A 22241-nucleotide genomic window follows, 5' to 3' on the forward strand; every position below is an offset into this window, starting at 1 on the left:
GCACACCCAGTCTCTCTCTCTCACTGCCTTGGTCATCAAATAGGTAGATACACAGGTCAAGAGGAGCAATCCAGAAACGATCATGACAACAATAACAAATCCATCGCACCATGTTGCATGGCACAGCTATGCAATTTCCTTTCCGGGGGGTGGGTTCATCATAAGCAAGGCTTCCCATTTTTCTCTTCTCCCTGGTCCGCTGCAAGAAAACTCGTGGTATATCCGGGTGGGGGAATTCTCCGTGTTTCCCCCCCTCAAGGTACGTAAAAAGATGCCATCCTTAGCCACCAACGCCTAATACAATGCACAAGTTTTCCTTCCCTTCTTTCTTCCTTTCTTCGTCGTGCGCCGTTCCCCCTGATGGGGCGCTAGAAGGTCGCGCCGTAGTTCCAGTCCGGAGTCGAGGTCAAGCTCGCACTCGTGCCATAGTTCTGGCGCTTGGGCGCGTGGAGAGGCGCGTCGTCGTCGTCGTCGCTCAACGTCAGGTCGATGACCTCGGCGGCCGGTCTCTTCCGGCTGCCGTTGGGCGTCGATGAGGACCCGTTGGCCGCACCAGCCGGCGTGCCGAGCATGGAGCGGTTCGGTGTCTGCGTGGTGCGGTTGCTGACGATGCTAAAGTCGTCGAGCGCCACAATGTCGTCGTCGTCGTCGAGGTTGACACTCGTCATGGACGCCGCCCCCGAAACTCGAGGCCTCTTGGGCTCGGGCTCCTTCCGCCCTTCTGTGCCCCACTGCCCATCAGGTTCGATCGTGACCTGATCTGTGTCCTCGGACGTACTGTCCAAGATACCCTTCACGTACTCATCAATGGCGAGGTTGTCAAACGTCGCCGGCTTATTGCAGATCGGACACACCCACTGGGGGCCTTGCTCCTGGAGATAGAGATACGACGTGACATCGAAACACTGGATGTGGCTGCACGTGGTGGACCGGCAGGGGTTCTTCAGTTTGCCGTAGGTCAGAGGGCACTTGAGAGACAGGACCTGAGACGTGGCGACAACGTCGGGGTCGTGTGCTGCCTTGGTGAGCTCCTTGATGACGGATGCTCGGGGGATCTTCCTGCCCTTGACCCTCGCCGCCAGCTCGTCAACTGGGACCAGCTTGCACAGATACAGCGCCAGATAGAACTTCTACAATTCATGAGTCAGTAAACAGACTACTCGTAAAGCCAAATGAAACGAACAGAAGAGACAGGGGGTAACGTGAGCATGGGCACCACTTGGATCCGGGAGAAAAATCAATGCTCACTTGTCTCTCTGCCGCCTGGTGCTTCTTCACCTTAGTGGTCAACGCATATGTAAACTCAATGTTGTTCACGTATGAGTTCTTGTCCAGGCGCAACGAGCTGGTAATGTCTACCGGCCGCGTCGACCCAGGTTTGCCCTTGAGGCCTCGCAGGTTGGCCTTGATGTCGCCCCCGTTTACCTTGAGCTCCGACTGGTAGGGAAACGCGATGTCCTGGGGTCCTCGGTCATCTGCGGCGCAGAAGACCATGACGCGCAACGTCTTGTCATGTATACAACGGGCAAGAGCTGGCACGTCGCTGATTTTGAGGGGAATGTTGGTTGAGTTGCGATGTTGCGACATGACTGGAGTAAAAATCAGCACATGGCCAAAGCGCGAGGCGAACGAAAATGAGAAGCATCATGTGCCACCGGTCAGAAGGCTCGCCCTCTCCTGTCGCAAAAAAAGGGGAATCCTTGACATGTGAGCTTCAAAGCGGTAATCCAGGCTGGAAACAAGAAGCTCAAATGTCTCTCGTCAAGAAGTGGCGCACATGCGAACGAGATCGTCGCCCAGAGATATGGAAACCAGCCAGGAGGTGAACCTTACCTTCAAGTGTCCGGACGTTCCCGAGGATCTGCTCCATCTTGTGGAAGGGGCTGGCCTTGAACTGGAGTGCTGGACGCGAGATTAGACCTGAGGACGGGGAAGGAGAGTGCCAGGTAAACGGGCGGAAGGGCATCGTACCGGGCCGCTGCGGCGCGGAAGCCGATGCGCCGGCTCCTCCTGCGCCATAGCCAGCGCGGCCCTGGCTGCCGAAGCCGCTGAAGCTGTTCTGGCCGTAGACGGGCGGGTGCGCCGTCGCGTGTGTGGTCGGGGCTGCTGAGAATGCGCCGGCTCCTCCTGCTCCTCCTGCTGCTCCTCCGCCTGCCCGGCCGTAGGGCCCGCCGGCTCCAGAGCTGCCGTTGCTCACGTGGCGACCTGAGCCTGCCATGACGTTGTTGATCGCGTCCTTGATGTGTCCGTATTGTGCCGGGTCGGCATTGACATTCTCGTACAGGGCTGCGGAGGGAGAAAAGGCCTTTGTCAGCGCTCGTTCTTCAGAAGGTGTGGAATACTGTCTGGATCCAGGATGATTTTCGTCTGAACCGAGAATGAAGGGGCGGTGTGGTGGATGGGAATGGAGGAGTAGAGTGGAAAGGTCAAGAGTCAAGTTGTGATTGTTTGGGCACATGACAGTCTAGGTCTTGTCGCCTGGGTGAACGGGCGCGATATACGAGAGTGAGTGCCTGGGCAGGCGCGAACACACGGCGCAGAGGTGAACTGAGCGCGAAACGGAGGGGCAGAGGGGGGGAAAGGGGGCAGTATCTGGGGATCGGGGATTCCTTACCGTTGAGGATGCGCTTCTGCAGATCGGCCTTGACACCGCTCGACTTAAGACCGCTGACCTGGCAGACGTTCTGCAGCTGCTTGACCAGCAGCGTCTGGACCCGGGCATAGAGCGACGAGATGTCCCTCTGGGTCTGGGCGTTGGCGTTGGAAGCCATCGTGGGTGGGGGAGGGGACGGGCCTGGCTACCGTCGTCGCGTGAGGCTTCTTGGGCTTCGGCTGAGGCGTGGGCGGTGCTGAGGCGGGAGTTTTGGTTGCCGCATGGGGGGAAGAGAAGCGCGAGGCAAGCTCGAACCGGCGCTGTCGGCGCGGACACGGGCGCGGTATAGGGTGGGCTCGTCGTGTCCCCAGAAACCCGGAGCAGGCTGTGGCAATACACGGCGTCCGACGGGCGGACGACCCGGGCAGAGGCTGCGCGCGTGCGTGCGTGGGCGAACCGGGGAGGCGGGCGGCGGGCGGGCCTTTGTTAGGCTATAGTCAAAGCCAAGGATCCTATTCACCGGAATCCGGGTATACAGATTCGATGGGGCTGAAAGCAGAAGGCCCGGGGCGCCCTCGTGAGCAGTGCAGAAGGCTGAAGCGGTATCCCCAGAACGGGGGTGGTCTGAGGTCGTATCTACATGCAAAAAGTCTATAGCCAGCCAGCCAGCCTTGCCGCCCGTTGCATACCTGTTCCCGTCCTGTCGTCGCAGTTCGCCCGGGGGCGGCGAAACCAGAGACACCGCCTGCCGTTTGCGACCTCGGCACCATTCAAGGGTCCCCCGACCACCCAGTACCTGGGCGTAGCGGATCGGCTTCGTGCTTTGGCGCCCCTCGTCTAGCCTGTCAGGCCTGTCGGGCCTGTAGATAGTAGATAGGTTGTACTGTAAGCTCGTTCTCCACGGCGGACCCCAACTCTCAGGCTCTCCAACCGATACGGCAGCCGATAAGCAGCCGCGCCCAGGCCTGCCAGGGAATTTTTTTCTTCGATAGGCGGACAGAAGAACACCGACTGGGAAAAGAGGGAAAAAAAAGCCCCACCAAAAAGTTGCACAGTCGATAACGGCCGCGCGAGACTCTCTCATCTGCTGCAGCAGCAAAACAGCCAACGTCCCAAAGACAACCAACAACCCCCTATAGCCAAAAGACAACCGTGCCCTCACGACACCATGGCCAAGAGCTCGCGCGCCAGCACGGTCAAGGCCAACAACCAGCGCCTCAAGGCCAAGGTCTTCGGCCCCGTCGAGTCCGCCCGCATGGAGCGCCTGTCGTCCAAGCTGCTCGAGCTGGCCGCCGCCCCCAAGCCGCCGAAGCCCGAGGAGAACGAGATGAAGATCGTGGACGACGAGGACGAGAGCGCTAGCGAACAAAAGGCCCCCGAGGCCGACGCCGAAGACGGTAAGTGTTGAAGAAGAAAAAAAATGCGCCGTATGGAGATACCAAAAACTAACACGTCCCGCGAACAGCCGCCATGGACATCGACGGCGGAAAGGCTGCGTCCGCGAGCAAGCGCAACCCCAAGGGCCGCATCGCCAAGAGGCGCAAGACGTCCAAGATCGTCTTCCCCAAGTACAGCGACCGCAAGCAGGGCAAGAAGAGGTAGAGATCGGGAGGGGACGCTCGGCTTCCGGGATATACGGTGGTTTTCTTCGCGTGCTGTACATACACGGCACAAGCGAGCGGGCATCTGCATTCGAGGAGTTACGGTGTCACAGGCGTTTCTTGCAAAGGGGTCATCGAATTTGATTGTCAGTAGTTTTGTGGTATCGGATTGGCCCCATTCACGGGCTTTTAAAATTCATTGTTTACCCTAGTCATTTCTCATGTCCCAATGCTTCTACATCTAATAGTACAACATGTGCAGCGCCAGCCCCTTTGGAAGGGATATTCTAACGCCCCTCCTATGCCGCTGTTGGAGCAGGCTGCGCAGCCGGCACAGGCGCCGTTTCTGCTGCCGCAGCAGATGGGGCGGGCTCTGGAGCCTTCTGATCAAGACTAGCCGGCGGATTCGACGAAGGAGTGGTGGCCTTGGCGGTCGCTGCCGCTACATCTGGAGTAGGTGCCGTAGCCCCTGGCGTGACCGTGGAAGTGGCGCTCGATGCAGGGGTCGCGGGCTTGGCCGACTGTCCGTTTTCAACCCCTTTACTGGGTGTTGACGCCGTCACGCCGGCTGGCGCTCCTTGATTAGGGGTGCTGGCCGGCTCCTGCTTGACGGGAACCGGCTTCGGAGGCGCGGGTGCGTTGGGGTCGAGAAACCGAGCCGGGACTCCTTGGGCGGCGGATGCTCCCGTACCAACCCAAGCACCCACCAATCGGCTCCATTTGTAGTCGCCCCGCTGCAGTTTCTGGATTTCCTTGTATGCTCTCGAGTCGTAATACGGAAGGCCCGTCTTGGGATCCTTGTACCTTGCCACCTTGTTCGTGATGATACACCTTGGCGCCGGTGCTTGCTCTGTAACATGGGTTAATATTTGCTACATCTCGAGTTTGGGCACGTGGAAAGACTCACTTGCGAGCTTGCCCGTCTCTTTGCCAAACAGAATGCGCTGCTGTACGCTTTTCTGCTCGATGGCATTCTCATCAAAGTTCTGCAGGATGAAAGAGTTGCAGGTGGCTTTGCCATTAGGCGGTGGTGGTGGGCGGGGCGAAGGTGGTAAATCCGGTACACTTTGCTGTTTCTTAGCCGCATTCGTATGCGATGGCTTGAGGCTACTGAGAGGCTTTGCCGGCGGCTGCCCTGCGGGCTTTGTAGCAGATGCTGTACGGGGCATTGGTGAGGGTGTGGGTGTTGGCGTCGTACGGGATGGCGCAGTGTGCGAGGGTGGAGCATGTGGTGTAGATTGGGATGGTGTAGTATGCACGGGTGCTGTATGTGATGCTGCAGGTGTAGGTGGTGGTGGAGGTGCTGATAGTGGAGGAGGTCGAGCAGCTGCCTGCGGCATAGACAATGGCGACTGTCTCTGTGCTGTATTGGGAGGTGCCAAGCCATGAGAGGGGGCATTGACTGGCGAGCCGTAGGCAAGCATAGGCATCGAGAGCCCGTTCTTCGTAGCCCCAGGAGGTGGTGCCAGAAAGCTGTTCGGCGGCCGGCTCATATCTGGAGGTTTCATGATCGGTGAGCTCTGTGGCTGCGGCGGCGGTGCAAACATGCTCGTCGTGTAGGGGCTTGTGCTTGGAGGCTGCAAGTCGGGGGCTTTCATCTCAGACGGTTTTGACGCTTGAGGTTTGGGCTCTGGCGGCCTTGTCTCTGGAAGTTTCGTCTCCGCAGGTGTCTTCTCCATCACCTTCGTCTCCGCCGGCCGTTCCTCCGGAGGTTCAGGAACCGAAGCAGCAGCTTTTGGTTCTGGAGCTTCTGGTTCTGGAGCTTTCGACTCTGGGGTGTTTGCCTCTGGAGCGTTTGCTTCTGGAGCTTTTGGCTCTGGGGCCTCTGATCCTGCAGCCTCCGACTCTGGAGCCTTTGGCTTCGGATCTTTTTGTTCTGGAGTCTGTGACTCGGCCGGCGCGTTCACAGCCTCGGCCGTAGAAGCAGCTTCCGGTCTAGCCGCAGGCTGATCTGAGGGCTCACTGGGGACGTCTGCCGTCTTAGGATTGTCCGGCGTCTGCTTATCGGCTGTCTCGGACGGAACTGCAGCTTTGTCGTTGTCTGCTGGCTTGGGGGCTTGGGTTGTCGTAGAACCTGCATCCTTTGCCTGCTCCTCCTTGACAGCGTCCTCCTTGGCGGGCGTATCCGAGGACTTGCCGGGGCCGGCCATGGAAACACGCTTCTTGATGGGCTTCTCCTCGATGATGACGGTCTTCCCGAGGTGCTTCAGCTTGCCGTCGACCCACTCGCCCACGCCGCTCCAGAACGTCACGACCGGCCCGCTCAGTTGCCTGTTGTTCAGCGCGGCCAGCTTGGCCCGGCGTTCCTCCTCGCGCTGCTTCTCGGCCTCCTCCCAGCGGTTCAGGCTCTTCGCGTTCCTCTTCTCGATGATGGCCGCCTCGGCCAGGCGTTCGGCCTGCGTCTTGGGCGGCTTCCTCATGGCCTCCATGCGCTTCGCCTTGCGCTCCATGGCCTCGATCTGCTTGAGGCGCTTGGCCTCGCGCTCCACCATCTGCTGGTGGAGTTGCTCCTTGCTGAGCATGGTGGTCTCTCGCTTCGAGGCCCTCGTGGGCATGTCTGCCTGGGTGGGCAGCCAGCTCGCGCGCTCCGACTTCTTCTTGGGCCTGGGTGCGGGCGTCGACGCGGACGAGTCGGTGGCGGTGGCGGGGGCGGCGGTCCGGGTGCTGATCTTGACCTTCTTGCGGAACTTGACGGGTATGGCCTCTTGGGCTTTGCGCTTCCGCGCCGCCTGCCGCTTCTCGCGGGCCTGCCTCTCGAGCTCGCGCTCTCCCTCGTCTTCGTCGGCGTTCTCCTGCGCATCCTCGTCGTCGGACGAGGAATCCATCACGGCATCCGAGTCGCCGTCGTCGACATCGGTGAAGCCGGCATCCTCCCCTTCGACCTCGGCAAACAGGAGCTCAAGATCGTCGTCGGGTTCTTCTGCGGCGAGCATCGACTTCATGCGGTTCCCGGCGGTCGAGCGCTTCTCTCGGCCCGTCGCCAGCCATTCGACCTGCGGGGCTGCCGGTTCACCGGAGTCGGAATCGGAGTCATCGTCGCTGCTCGAACTCGTGGCGGCCTGTTCCCCTTCTTGGTCGACCGACATGCGCTGCTCCTGCTCTAGCCCCTGCGCCTGCTCCTCCCCATCGGCAGCCATGGTCGCGTCCGTGGCGCTCATCGGAGGAGGACTCTCAGGTCTTCCTCTCGGTGGTTCGGTGATGAGCTTGAGAGAGCATCGATAGTTTCGTCGCAGTGGTCTAAGCTAATGTGGTGAAATGTGTTGATGGTGTGATGCGCTTGCGGAAATGCAGGCTGAGGATGCGCGTTGGTGATGGACCGCGTCGGGCAGCCTTTTTTTTTTTTTTAATTGACACGGCCCGCTGGAGAGCAGCATGCGGGAAGGCAAACGCTGGCGATGATGTAGGTACCTGGCAGGCGCACAGCCACAGGACCCATGGACCCCCTAGCTTAGCCCCCTTGGCCTAGCGCGGATCGCTATAGAAATCCTGGGCGGGGTGACTAACGCTCATGTTCCGCTATACTCCCCCACTATCTCTGGTAGCGCAAGGTTCATTTGATGACATTCTGTAAATTCATCCGTGCTATAGAACGGAGGTCTCTCATCTCAAGAGTGCACCGGATCTAGGCTCAGAATAATTGACATGTAATTGTGAGTGCATCTATTCACGCCATTCAACAGCAGCATCTGACCCTTGTTGTGACCCAGTGGTTTCCGCAGCCTCCAAAATGCAATGTTGTTAACGCTTCGTTTGGGATCATGTTTGATCTTTGCACCTGGAGATTGACAAAGGATGTTATTCACTATCGCTTTAAGCATGTGGCTGTATTTCTGCTTTTCACTTGGTAGTTCTCATTTCTATTCCGCCCGTGCTTGATCGAGTGCTGGTAGGACCCTCCTAATGCCGACTAAGGGTGGTTGAGCATATGACGTCGATCAGAGCAGAGCTAAGCTTGCATACAGTTGTTTCCATAGAAAGCGGCCCCATCCGCTTCGCAGATATGCTTTTACCAATCTAGATCGTCGCCAACCCGGCATACGATACGAGACCAGAGATCCTAGCTGTCATAAACTATCAAGTCCAAAGAGCCATGGCACCGCGCACGCGAGAGGAGCTTCTTTCCTACGGCATCCCGGACCCCGCTCTCCTGGCCGTGAGTCTCGTTCCATTCTGTCCCCTACTTCCCTCCCTTCTTTTGTATTTTCTACGCATTCACAACCAAGATCAAAGTCCCCAGTAACTCACCCATGTAACAGGAGCTGGAGCGCAACCCGGTCCGGGACCCGCAGCCGTCGGACCCGTACTACGGGCGGGACGACCACGCGGCCAAGCGCGCACACCGCGCCACGACGCTGCGGGAGAAGCACCACCTGCGGTACCTGCCAGGGCCCATCCCGGAGCAGGTGCACGAGGAGGACCGGCGGATCCCCGTGCGCGACGGCGCCGAGATCACGGTCCGGATCTACCGGCCCACGGCGCCGTTGCCGCCCCCCACCGACGAGGGAGCCGCCGCCCGCCCGCTGATCGTCATGTACCACGAGGGCGGCTGGAGCATGGGCGACCTGACGGACGAGGAGGTCAACTGCCGGCTGTTCAGCCGCGACCTCGGCGCTGTCTGCGTCAATGTGGAGTACCGGTATGTGACAATGCTGCTGCGCCTCGACGTCTATCTGAAACGGGAAGGAAGAGACACAGAAATAGACAGAGATGACTGATGTTCAAGGGCAGGCTTGCACCGGAACACCCCTTCCCAACCTGGATCAACGACTCCTGGGATGCGCTACAATGGGTGAGAAAGTTTCCATTCCTCCGCTGCTCCACATCCCTCCACGCCACCCACGCCCCCATCGTCTCATTCTCCCGATCCTGATCCCTCCATCCCCATCCTCCCCATCCCCGCTCCGCCAGGAAGGATAACGACCGCCCAGCTAACACGGCGGGCGCGCCCGCCAAAAATAGGCCGCCGCCAACGCCGCATCCCTGGGCGCCGACCCGGCCGGCGCGGGCTTTGTCGTGGGCGGCGGGTCGGCGGGGGGCAACATCGCGGCGGTGCTGGCGCACGTGGCGCGGGACAGCGGGCTGTCGCCGGGGCTGACGGGGCAGTACCTGTGCGTGCCGGCCATCACGTGCCTGCTGGACCCGGGGCTGGTGCCGGCGGCGTACCGGGCCGAGTACCTGTCGCACCCGGCGGTGACGCCGGCGCGGGACCCCGTGCTCAAGCTGGGCGGCGATGGCGACGACCCGGCCGCGGGCCGCCGCATGCTGCGGAGGCTCGGCGCCGACCCGGACAGCCCGCTCATGGTGCCGCTCCACTACGGCCGGCAGGGCGAGCGCGGGCACCGCGGCGTGCCGCCTGCGTACTTCCAGGTCTGCGGGCTGGACCCGCTGAGGGACGAGGCGCTGATCTACGAGAGGGTCCTGAGGGAGGAGGCCGGCGTGCGGACAAAGGTGGACCTGTACCCCGGCCTGGGCCACTACTTCTGGACGAACTATCCGGGGCTCGAGGCGAGTAAGAAGTTCGTTGAGGATACAGTTGTGGGGGTGAGGTGGCTTTTGCAGCAGAAGTGATCGTGAAATCATACGGGAAGGGCTCTTTGGTGAATTAAGTATAGTCGTATTTGCAATTTATCAAAGTCACTTTGATGCCGATGCTAGAAGCAGAAGAAAGTAGGAGGACACCGCGAGAATGCAAGTTTTTGATTAACCATGGCGCCGAGGAACCGTCTCTCTACTGAGTGGTCCCCTGTCTCAATGCAGACCAGTGTACTATAATGCTGGAAATCCCAACCATCGTTAGAGACGTTGCAATCTCGCCTCATACCACAACCTGAACGCCTATCCTGAAGCCAGATGCTGAGAGAGCTTGGGCTCCTGCTCTCATCCTCGACTTCGTTCTTGGAGTCTAAGTGTTCCTGATGCATCTCTCACCATGCGAGACCGCCATCCACCACTCTAACCTGATGCGAGCCAACAACTGGTCTCCTGTCATACCAAATCCAGCGCACAAAAAAGGGGGGGAGTATCTTCTGCAAAAAATGGAAGCAAACAAATGCACAACCGTGTCAAGCCCCTCAGATCAAAATCAACCCTTCCAAAAACGCCGCGACGCTATGCTCCATGACCTCAAACAAAAATGTGTAACAATGCTGCAATGGTGTATAATGTGCAGAGAAACAAGCGCAAAAAAACACAAAATGGGGTATTCTGGTAGGCTGACCAAGCCCAAAGATGTTGGTCGAGAGTGACATGACCAAGTCCCGTTGGATCAACCGAGTGTGCGGCCGCTTGTGATTGTCTGCGCACTCGTCGTCCGCGGACTAGCTAGACTTGGTCGGATGGTAGAAGCCGGGGCGTAATCGCCTGAAAATGTAGGAATAGGAGGTCGGTTTGGCTCCCAGCTCTCTTCGTTGAGAACGCTCAGGTACCCGTTGCCAACCTTATCCCTCAACGCTTCGATCTTCTGCCGATAGATTTCCCCACTGGCATTCCAGTCCTGGCTGTCTCTCCATTGGCTGGGGATGGTGTCACTTCCAAAGGTGGGAGACACCGTCGAGATCGCACTCGAGTCAAAACGGGGAATCTCGGGCAGGTTGAACGAGTTCGACGACCTCATCTCTGTCGATATCGGTCTCTGTGCTTCCGGCGATTGGGAGATGCGGTAGTTGCTCTCTGTACCGACCGGTCTCGAGGTTTTGTCTGCCCCCAGCTCCTTGATTTTGATGGCCTGACTGGCCGCCTTGGCCGGATCATTCGTCGCCAGGTCAACTATCCTCCGTTTGGGTGTCCGCTTCCGGCGTGTCGAGCTTGTGTTGATCTCACTGGCGACCGCCTTGGGCGTTGGGCGCTCCTTCCTCAGTACGGCAGGTGCCTTGGGTGCATCGTAGACGATGGCTGGTTTGCTGACGTCCACGGCAGGTACTTCTGGCATGGGCTGCTTCACTACGGGAACAGCTGCTGGTACATCAACCCGCTCCACGAGATATCGTTTTTCGGAATATGTCGGGCCAGATGCGTCTATGATGACATCCTCAGTATAGCCGGGTGTCTTTCGGAATAGGTTGAAGATGGTGATACGGTAGTCCCGGTGGCTTCGAGTGAACGGATTCCCCTCGACCCAGATCTCTCGAATGTCGGGAATGCCGGTCAAGCGTGCCAGCTCCATGGGGTCAGTCAAACGGTTATCTCTCAAGTCGAGTCTCTCCAGGGGATAGAGCTTCTCGACCCCGGCGATAGACTGCAGGCGGTTGGCGCGGAGGTTCAAAGCAGTGATGGCAGGCAGGGGGTTGCGCGTCAGCGAGTGCAATGAATCAATCATACAGTGTGACAAGTTGAGGGCGCGCAGCGCGGTAAGCGTTGCCAGGCTGTCAGGGATCTGTGTGAACAAGTTTGACGACAGATCCAAAGAGTACAGAGTGTTGGCAAGAGGTGTTAAACTTGTTGCCTGAATGGCAGTCAATGAGTTGTCAGCTAGACTGAGGTGCTTCAGGAAACGCCACTTGGAAGCCGGGAGTATGCCCATGCCCAACAGATTAGATGCGCTGTTCCTCGAGTTGTGCCACGAGTCGGACAGGCTTGAGTGGGAACTGCCAGAGCCGGACCGCCTGACTTTGTACGAATGTCTGGTGGTTGGCGCCGTGTGGTGGCGAGAGCTGGCAGGGCGCGAAGGGGAGTGGCTCCTCGGGCGATCGGACTTTCCAGGAGATCGTGGCTCATCGGTCTCGATCCTGGCCACCGAAGGGCGGCGGCTACCATAAGGGGACGACGAATCGGTTCCAAGCGAGCCGACCGGAAGGTCTCCAAGAGATCCCCTGGGGTTGGGCGAGCCTGGGGTTGATCCAGATCTGTGCAATTCAGCATGGGCCATGGTCGGACTTCTCCGGGGGCTTGGGTTGGGTATGGTGGGCGAGTGCTGGTTCTTGGATGTCCTCCGGCGCCTCTTATCCATATCGTCCAAGACGATGTCAATCAGGATATCAGCAGGGTCGTCGATGCCCGCACGCTTGAGTGTTAGCGACCGGACCTGGTCTGCGAGGCGATCCCAGCCGAAGAATTGTCTGAAATCGATCCCGCTGATCTCCAAGGCCTGGAGGTTCTTGAAAACATAGAGCGGGACGGCAGAGTCGAAGGGAAATTCCTCGTATCCACGAATCAACCTGGCACGCCAATCCGGGGCAAACCTGAGGCAGGGGATCTTCGTAAAGGCCGAGTAGAGATACTTCAGGTCGGCGGCGAGGGCAGCTTTCTGCTTTTCGTTTCTAGCCGCCGATATGCTAGCTCCGAGACCGAAACTGGTCCAGAGAGCCGACATGCCTGACATGACGCTCCTCACACTCGAGACGGACCGTATCGAGACGACGTCAGAGCTGCGAGTACGCTGAGAGGAGCTGAGAAAAGACACGTAGTTGGCAGAGCTCGAAGTGTCATGCAGATTCTCCAGGCGGACTTTCATGGGGCCAACGTTGATTCCCATCTCTTCGAACCGCGACAGGAGGTAGAATAGGTGGTGCGGCGTGAGTGCCAGCTTGGCGGGCTTCATGTTATGCGAGGTGAAGCTAAAGGAGCCCAGGGACAGTGCCGCAGCCAGGCCACCGGACGTGGAAGACGCGGTCGAGGGCCGTTCGGGCAGCGGGGCCGACGACTGGGACATGGCGGGCAGCGCCGAGACGCTCTGCGAGGAGCCATGTCTGGGGCCACTGTTCTGCCTCTTAAACTGTAGAGCGTTGGCCAGCGCCTTCTCGTGCGTGCGCACGAAGCTGGCCAGCTGCTTGATGAAGAACTCCCCGTCTTCTGAGTCCATTTGTTCGGCTTACGGAGACATGGGGTAGGGTCGGAGGGAGAAGCGGTTCGGTAAGGCGGCTCGTTTGTTAAGTACAGGGGACTATCGACCTCTCCCGACGAGGGGTTCGTCCGATAGGGTCGAACGGTCGAACAAACGGTCTATAGCCTCTGGTCTCGAGTCGGCTAGCAACCGTTCGAGGCTCTGGGCCAAGATAAGTCTGGGGGACGCGATCGGTTAGTCTTGATACATGAAACTGATGAACACGACGATAGGCACGGCAACGTTGCTAGGCGCGTGGGACGGCAGTGGGAAAAGGTGGAGGTCTCAAGAGCCGCGTGCTCTCTGAAACACAAGGACGGCTGAAGGTTTGGTGCCCATGACTCGAGATGCCTCCAAGTCCGGCTATTGACTCTTATAGGCCAGCTCCGCCCTCGATGCCATCAGGCGGCTCCGTGTCAGGCAGATGGGTCTTGGGACGACCAACGACAAGTCTCACACACATCACACAATCTTTTGAATGACACATTCAACGGGCGGCGCGCGGGGATCCGTGAGCCCGAGGCAGAGGAAGAGGCGAGGGGAAGGAACTTGTGGCAGGTCGCGTAGCAGGGCCAGGGCGGCGGAGGCGAGGCAACGCGCGAGGCGATGCAATCCAGCAGCAGTGTCACGGCAACGACAAAAGGGCAAGACGGGAGAGAAGGTGGTAGTAGTAGTAACAGAAAAACGGCACCCGCGCAGAGAGGATGAGAACCTACTGGCGCAGCGCTCAAGCAGAAAAGAACGGCAGAGGGATTGTTTCGTCGAACGTACCAGGGATTTTGACCGTGAGCCAGCCGGTCGACGCTGGCAGAGAGACGGTCGAGATAAGCGTCTCGTCTCGTCTCGGTTTCGTCTCGCAGGGCGGAATGTGCAAAAGCACAGAGGGGGAGCGGTAGGACGCGAGAGGCGAGAGGCCGGAGGATGCAAAGGACAACCAAAGTGAGTGACGCCTGTCTCCAACTCTCAACCCTTCTCGAGATCCTCAGGTGCAGTGAAGCAGCTTTTGTGAGGGATGGCAGGCGGGGAGGATCGCAAGATTGGCCGGCGGCGGTTGGAGAGGGAAATATAATAAACGACATGGACGGCCGGCGAGCGGCCCACTCAAGCAGCAGGGTTGGCCCACCTTGGCTCCCATGGGCTCCCAGGTGCTCCCAAGGTGCTCCCAAGTCCCAAGGGTTCCCATGGCCGTGGCCTTGCCCACTCTCTTCCTCTCGGCCATACATGCTGGTCCCAGTGTGGTGCTGCAGCCGGGGGGGCTGTTCGACAGAGTGGGCCCCACGCGCGGCGGGGCCAGCGTCGGTACCGGTACAAGACCTGACCGTTGCTTGGGGCTGGCGCGCTGGACGGCCACCACTCCAGCAGGGTTCGCGCGGTGGTTTGGTGGGCCGCGGTGGGCACAACAGCGGAGTAACAGTGGGATCAGCTCCAAGCCCCCCGCTGCTGGCCTGCCGCTCGCCATGTAGAAAGACTTGGGCGCCCACGCGCACTGGCCATTGGCGCAGAGTCAGATGCCCCAGCACCCAACTGACCAACCAATGGGCCCGCATGCTCTGGGGACTGGGGGGTGGAACGGGCCAATAATGGGCAGCTGTCTCGCCAGTTCCCATGCTGCAGGAGGTAGCACTTGCCTTGGTGCATGTAAGTCTGAGTCGAGTAAAGCGCGTGCTGCTCTGGGGGGGGTTTTTTTCTGATGCAATATCCAATGCTGCGCTGCTGCGGCTGCTTCAGCTTGAGTGCGGTACTCCCAGGTAAGTTCGCTGTCAGTATTGTTTATTCATGGCTTTGCTCACTCGAAACATTCCGCATGAGGACAAGAAATCCTAGAGGAAGGCTAGGGAATCTCTGCTATCTGTGATGCCCAGCAACCAACCGCCCGAGGACCAGGGCCCCTGCTCGTCCGTGGCTCGCCCGCCATGGATGGGCCCCGACTCTTCGCGATTGGGGAGAAAAGGGTGTGACACCCATGTCGATAGCGACTCTCGCGCCAGCTACTAACACCTCTCCCCAGAGCCACATGAGTCTTCGCAGCCGTGGCCCCGTCACGATGGCTTCCTGCTTGGGTGCCTGGAGGGTAATACGAGGGGCCCCGAGGGCACCCGTGGGCACCGTGGGCAAATGCGTGATACCAAGGGGGTGCTCCGACATGTCTCTCTGTCAGGCGGGCCGGCCACCTGGTTTCCTCGACAATTCTAGGTGTGACTTACAGTAACCATACCATACTACACCAAGGTACACCTCAGCATCGGCAGCCAGAGCTTCTAGTCATTTCACGCCGGCAGTGGACGCGCCGTTGGCTTTTGTTGTTTACAATCAGCTCCCGCCTGTTGTTTTTGTTGATGTTGATGTTGCGCCTTTCCTTTTAGCCTCCGACTCGGACATTACGCCTCTCTTATCGTCAATGCCATGCGCCAGCACTAGACCGGCTTGTTTGATTAATTTCGTCGGCGCAAGCCATACCGTCGCCAGAAATTAGAGCCCGCGCCTACAACGATTCCTCGCTGGGGGGCACCCACGTCGATGCAACTTGGCTGGTAATGGAAACAACTGTGCACGCCCGCCTGTTTCCCAACGGGGATCATCGGGCCCCATATCAGAAGCTTCGACGGTATGCAATCAAACTGGCCAGTCGCCGTATGCGAATGTAAACACGGAACAGACTGTGTCGCCAGTTGAGCAAAGCATTCATTCGATGCCCACACGACAGGCTTTTACTTCTATCCCTGCGAGAGCACGCAGAGGCCCTTGGAGATTCAGGGTCCTGGTCCGTCATCATGGACCCTTTCTTTTTTTCGACTCGCATCCTGCGCCGGAAACACCTGGTTCGGTCGCTAATCTTAAACCGACATGCCCGATCCTGGGCCTGCTGGCCTACCAGCGGCCGAGTCTGTGCGCTATCCTTCCAGCTAGAACCGCTCCCGAGGAAATCTGACCCGACCGAACCTTCTACGAGATCCTATTAGCCGTGGTCTACTGTAGGTACTTGCGTAACCTCAGCTAGGAGAGCGCGTTCTACCATACTGAGCTGAATTTCATCGTCCTACCAATGCCTCGCTTTCGCGGTACCTTCTGGTCATGGCAGACTCGTGGGCCACTGTTACAACCCCCAGCGACGCGTGTCACTGGCTGGGATTTTGAGTTGCTCCCCGTTTTGCGCCGATCCCGTGAGTGATCCTCTGCCACTTGACCTGTTTCTACCCGGCTGTACTTGGCTCTGCTTGGACCGTGCCAGCATCTGTAGCCGCTTCAATGACAGCACGGGCACCAATCACTTACTCATGTGGGAATCTTCCAAGATATCCATGCCAATGCCGACAAATCCATCCCACGGCATGATAATCTGCTGGTTGGCCTTGGGGCACAATTATGTCATAACTCCACATCCGACAGTTTGGGCAACGTCTGATTGGGATGTCATTCCACTCACGAGCTTTCTCCAAGTGGCCCAACTGGGCAGAGGTGAGCAGCTATGGCCAATTTTGTTCCTCGACCCCACCGGACTACTGCGTGAGCTTCTGTTCTGGTTGGTTTCCGCGCCGGTCCTGCTGGGTCAGACCTCGATGAGAGAGGCTGGTACGATGCCCACCGCCGAGGCGGGGTGGAGGGCTGGAGGGGTTGGCCACCACCTGGAGGGGCACGTCGCGGTCGAGTCTAGCGGCGCACATCATCTTATTCGCAAGGTGATGATGTTCGTCGAACGAGTCCGTTCTGGCAAAGATGCGACTATCTCGTCGTGGCGACTGACTCGGCCCCGGCGGAGACGTCGTGATTGACAGATACGCCGTGCCGCATCAGGTGCGATAGTCAGTGGTTTGTGTTTCATCAACAGGATGAAGGCGACGCGGATACCTGCAGCTGCTGTACGACAAAGGGGACGGCGCAATCGGGCAAGTGTTGCATCCTATCACGCCAATCGCTCCGTCTCGTGGTTATATCCGCCCGGCTGCCCGGCCGCCCTCACGATGTTATGTGCTGGTCCGACATCATCCTGCATCTCGCATACAGTAGCACTGCGACAAGCATCCCACCTCGTGGCCTGAACGTTATCCAAAAATTTCGTCACTTAGACGGGAATGATGCCGTCCTATTTACTGAATCTGCATGTCCTTCCAGGAAACGATTCTGTGCAAGTATGGGTTCTGCTGATAAGATGCAGTGCACTGAACTACAGTAGTTGCTCCATCTAACTAGGTATGTTCGTCGCGAGAGACCGGCGTCCCGCTAGACTCTCTCCTTTGTTCTAGTCTCCGGCCTGACAGGCGCCGTGTTTGCGCTCCAGGGACTTATTGAATCATCTGGAAGGTTAGAGTGGCATAGTTAGAGACCATCTACATCTCCCTCAGTATCATGTCGGCCCCTTCATGTGATTTGCAGTGGAAGATCTATTATGCGACTAACAGCGGTGGGTTGCGAGTGCTCACCTGTAGGTGTAGCGCTCGACATGATCATTGGCCAGCCTCGGGCCTCGAAGGCTGTCTAGCACGGTGATCTCAAGTCAGAGGTCGGGGTGGTGGGATGGCTCAGACATTTCGATTGCGGAAGGAACAGAGGCTCGCGCGCAGTCTAACCAGCGCTGCGCTCCAAGAGACGACAGTTGCAATCTTGCAAGCTCGGTACCATTAACTACGCTGCATTCAGAAGATTGCTGATCATCTGCGGTGAGCGAAAACTCTCCAGGAAAAGTGTATGTTGGACCTATAAGTCAGCAACTATCAGCCATTTCATGGGCTTGTACTTGCTTCACAGGTCCCATGGTAGTCCCTGTCTGTCAATTCATGGGCAGGAGATGACCGGGTTTGCATTTCATGGGGTTGATTTAGCTCCCTACGAATCATGAGCCCCAGCAGTATTGCTATAGCTTGACTCGCATTGATGCGAGCCCCTCACCACGGTGTCTCTTGTCTCTTGACTTTGTGACACCTTGAGACTTGTTCTCCCTTTGGAGGCATTCGCTGCGGTGTGTCTCAAATCACGAGGTTGATACTGATGCTTGATTTATTACCCTGGCGCTACAGGCGGCAGTTCGGGAACCTCAGTCTGCAGCTTGCAGCGACAGTGTAAGTCGACGCTCCACATTTGCGCCGGACAAGCGAGCCAATTCGTAAGAAGCATCGACCTGGTCCGAAAATAACAGTTCCCCACCCACATCTGTTTCTGGTGGTTGGAGAATGGGATTGATGGGGGCACACACAGGATAAGGTTCGCGTCTGCATCGGGTTTCCCAAAGCTGTGTTCCCGCAACGGCGATACGCCAATTGACACTCACCGCCTCGTAGCGAAAGCAAAGAAATTTTTCAGGACGCTCATGCTGATGCCGACGCCGTGTGCACGCGATACCATTTGCCTCTTCGCCTGCCCCTCTCGGTGTGACGCGCGCAAGGGAGCGCGTAGTATCACGCAAGAGGTCCTAATTGTTCGCTACCAACGCCTTCCATCAGTCGGTCTGGGACGTCGGGGATCGTGTGGTTCAATCATCGTGAGATTAGCACCGTCAGGTGGCACATGCTTACCACATCTGGGGCGGGATATCTGCCTCTGATGGGTGCAAGCCATCATCCCTGTCGGGGGGCCCCCGTCCCTTCGTGCATATCGGCTAGCGACGAATCAAGTAAGCTGACGGCGTAAATCGGAGGCTTGCTAGGGGGGCTCTTTAGCCTCGATCGCGTGGGGTATCTATCTCGACGTCGAAGCAGACTTGCACCACACGGCTGGATGCAGATGGAAATGTAACATATCGATTTTCCTCACAACTGCCGGATGGAGATGAGCCGAGCAGATATCAAATCATGCCTATACACAGAGAAGCTCGACACCACATTGCTGAAGACGACGCTATACTGGGCGGTTGTATGACTACGTTTGCTTATTTCTTGACCGCTCACTTAACTTCCCTACCAATGTAAATTGACTTTTATTTGCAACATACGACAGGAACTTCATTGGGCAATTCCTGTAGCCTGCCACCATTCTTGGTATGTCACACAGCATTGGATGTCACACAGCGTATCTGCATGCTTGATCTCACCAAACGGTCTGATATCTCCACCGCCTCTGAACAACGCAGAACTCCAGACTATTCTTGGTAGGGACGCATCTCCTCTGTCGTGGTCCTCATTACACAAGGGCACCGTCTTGTTTTTCTGACCGGCTGTTGTGATCTGAATACCATGGCAGTTAATCAGGGGTGACGATGCATGCACTTGGAAAACAAAGTGCAATGGTACGATGTGAGCTCGAAGTTAATTGCTGCTTCGGCTAACCACGAACACTCGTATTTGTCTGTCGGGTTTGGCTGCGTCTAGGGTCCCAAGATGCGCCTGCCCGCCTCTTCTTCTCTATCGTGATCACGCCGGCTGACCGTTCTATGCCATCCCACTGGGACAGGGAACTAGAGCAGTTACCCGTCGCAAATTCAGGAGAGGCACGCGCCGAGAGCACGGGGTTGCAACGCGCCGCTTAGAGCTTAGGTTTCCCAGCAGCAGACTAACAGAAATCTCACCGGTGTATAACAAGGCTACTGACCGCAGCGATACACAAGTATACCATGCCGTGCCTTTGGTGGGCAATTCGTTCGGCACACTCAGGCCCGTGCGAGTTCACACCTTGCTTGCTTCTCCACCAGCCTCTCCGCCGGCCTCCCCGGCGCCGGGTCGGAGAATAAGTGAGGGGCTTGAAGCGAAGCTCCGAATGCAGACGATGGCCGGCAGGCATTCGCATCGCCAGCAGCCTCGCGCTAACAGGAAGAGAAATAGCCGACTGCCAAACTGCAAAAAGTTCGTGGAGATCTTGGCCACTAGCAACACCCATGTCCAGATCTGCCAAAACCAAGTTTCTAATAGGACGTCCCAATGGATCGGATGGCAGAATGAGTGGGCCTACGGGGCCCACATAGCACAAAGCCAAGTGAGGCTGACTGACCGCCACCACTATATCTGCGCAGGAGGACGAATGCCGAAGCCGCAAAGCCGTTAGAGTTTGACCTGGAGTTGTAGATCTTGTGGGTATATGCAACTATTCTACGGTGAGCATTCACCTCATCTGTAGGCTGCGAAGCGAAGCAGCGATCCCCCGGGTTCGGGCCAGTGGGTAACATACTTTTGAGTATTGGGACCGTTACGCCGGATTCGTCCTATGTAGCTATAATAGTTTGTGATTTCACGAGCCGCCACGAATCAAGGCACATGCCAGCGCAGCCAGTGCATGAATCCCCCCACCGCAAAGAGACTTTTCTCCTCTGACAGCCACCTGAACTCCATTTATGGAAACGGTGAGTCGCGATCTGGGAACGATGACGTGCAGCTTACATACTCAACTCTACGACTATACCCTTGCTAGCTGTCCAGCATCGCCAACTCCCGCCGGTAAGGTTGGCGCTAATGTAAACGGCCTTGCCTGAAAGGACACTTAAACTGGGGGCTTTCGTCCCATCTTGAAGCACCGTCGCACTTCCTGCTGTCGACTATATCCGCAAAAATATGGAGATTCCCAGATTCGCCCGTCGCCTGTCTTCTGCAAACCCCGATGGACTCTCCCGATTTGCTGTGCCAACTCCCGATTGCCGATCACGTCCCGTCAGACCAAGACGCGCGCAATCCTTCGGGAGATCGCCAGGCACGGGCCCCTTGACCGCTTCTATATTCGAGGCTGCCGAGGCTCTGGGTCTCGTGAGGGGTTTCCATGGAGAGCGAAATCCTGTGCGAGTATCTATACATTTGGCAACTTCGAGCGGTGAGACTGCTTCCAAGTACGAAGTCCAGAGAGGAGATCGCACTCTACTTGGTATGCTTTGCAAACTTGTTGCATGATCGTGATGATGAGGGGACGGAGATACCGAATGGATACCCATCAACGTGGCAGGACTACGGTGAGCCAGAGACATGACAAAGACTTGGAAAAAGTAAATCCAACTTTTAAGTGATCTCGACCGACTGGGATGCGGCGTTTTCGAGCTGTCGCTTTGTCTTGGTCATTCCTGACTCGCCAACTCCCAGATTCACATAGTACCTGTGCTCGCGTGGGGGATGATACGATGCCTATACGATCGTTTGGGGCCTATGTAGCAAGGCAAGATCTTGTAAACCATGGCGAGAGGAACTCGACATCGCATTGTCAAATTACTGCTCAATAATAATTCCGCCTACGCGACTCGTAAAGTTCATTAGATTTTTAGAAGCGACTCCTTGCATTGTTACTACTTATACCTCGAAACACGACGACTTTCTTGTATCCAAATATCGAAGATGTATGTAGAAAGAATCTAGTAGGATGTTAAGAATCTTCTCAAATACGATTTTCTTGTCGTAACACAATGAGCATGAAACTTCGTAGACATGTAAGGACGGACTCACTCTTTGCCGTTTCGTTGATAATTGCCGTCCTCGCCTGCAACTCAACAACACCACAGTGACCGCCCCGAAAAGCAGAGTATAGTTCCGATGCGATTCTATCGCTGTCAATTCCACAAATACTCATCAATCAGCCTGCATGCACTGTTCGTATTGCATTCCTGGTCACCTTGTACTGGCTACGACTGGGGGCTCGCCACTAATGACATCGGATGCGATTACTCGAGTTTAATGATGTTCCTGCTCTATCTGAATGATGCGTCTGCCCGACCAAGGTCAATAAGCACTACCAAATCCACTTGCACACTCGCGCCTTCGATGTTCTGAGGTATGGCACTTCCAACCATAGTCGTGAAGGTTGCCAAGTGCTGCGCACTGCCGAACGTCATCTGTCACCCAACCAAAATGTCAAGATTCGCGAAACACTAGATCCTAGAAGCTACGAAGGGAACAGTCCTTCTCTTTGTCAACATTTCCAGTTTTTTGCCCACGTAAAAGGAAGGACAGTCCGAGCGCAGAGCCGCGCTCACTACTCCGGAGCTGTCCCCTTAATCTGCATTTGACAGTGATGATTGTGCTACATCTATTGCACACCATAATATAGCTATGGCACACAGTAATACATATCATCTTGGATCAGACTTTGACACAAGATCATGCTCGCTGAAATATGATGCCGGCATTGGTGTCAGCGAAATGGCTTGCATAGATGTTTGAGAGAAAGCACAACGCTCCAAAGGCATCAAGTGGCAAGAAGAGGTCACGAAGATGGAAAGTTGCTCCTTACCACAATTAAATTAGCCAGGGCAGGCCATGATGAATGGTATTATTCATAGCAGCAACTTCTCTTTCAAGAAATGCCATGATCTTATGTCTGTTGGTAGTAG

General features: G+C 57.1%; 5 protein-coding genes across 5 annotated transcripts; 2 read left to right on the forward strand and 3 right to left on the reverse strand.

Annotated features, from left to right (window-relative positions):
• Positions 1–368: 368 nt before the first annotated feature.
• Positions 369–2771, reverse strand: JN550_012845 (uncharacterized protein; the record flags this gene model as incomplete). The annotated part of the gene is made up of 4 exons (XM_049311366.1): positions 369–1130; positions 1249–1589; positions 1834–2286; positions 2615–2771. 4 exons carry the CDS (start codon positions 2769–2771, stop codon positions 369–371), a joined length of 1713 nt encoding a protein of 570 aa, XP_049165172.1.
• Positions 2772–3761: 990 nt separating this feature from the next.
• Positions 3762–4195, forward strand: JN550_012846 (uncharacterized protein; the record flags this gene model as incomplete). The annotated part of the gene is made up of 2 exons (XM_049311367.1): positions 3762–3990; positions 4059–4195. 2 exons carry the CDS (start codon positions 3762–3764, stop codon positions 4193–4195), a joined length of 366 nt encoding a protein of 121 aa, XP_049165173.1.
• Positions 4196–4493: 298 nt separating this feature from the next.
• On the reverse strand, positions 4494–7331 carry JN550_012847 (uncharacterized protein; the record flags this gene model as incomplete). Its single annotated transcript, XM_049311368.1, has 2 exons — positions 4494–5044; positions 5102–7331. The coding sequence occupies 2 exons, from the start codon at positions 7329–7331 to the stop codon at positions 4494–4496; spliced, it is 2781 nt and encodes a 926-aa protein (XP_049165174.1).
• A 953-nt stretch (positions 7332–8284) lies between these two features.
• JN550_012848 (uncharacterized protein) lies at positions 8285–9762 on the forward strand (the record flags this gene model as incomplete). Its single annotated transcript, XM_049311369.1, has 4 exons — positions 8285–8347; positions 8451–8830; positions 8923–8983; positions 9154–9762. 4 exons carry the CDS (start codon positions 8285–8287, stop codon positions 9760–9762), a joined length of 1113 nt encoding a protein of 370 aa, XP_049165175.1.
• A 697-nt stretch (positions 9763–10459) lies between these two features.
• JN550_012849 (uncharacterized protein) lies at positions 10460–12991 on the reverse strand (the record flags this gene model as incomplete). Its single annotated transcript, XM_049311370.1, has 1 exon — positions 10460–12991. The coding sequence occupies one exon, from the start codon at positions 12989–12991 to the stop codon at positions 10460–10462; it is 2532 nt and encodes an 843-aa protein (XP_049165176.1).
• Between the last annotated feature and the right edge of the window lie 9250 nt (positions 12992–22241).

The sequence above is a fragment of the Neoarthrinium moseri genome (assembly GCF_022829205.1).
Source record: "Neoarthrinium moseri strain CBS 164.80 chromosome Unknown scaffold96_Wmoseri_CBS_16480, whole genome shotgun sequence".
NCBI lineage: Eukaryota > Fungi > Ascomycota > Sordariomycetes > Amphisphaeriales > Apiosporaceae > Neoarthrinium > Neoarthrinium moseri.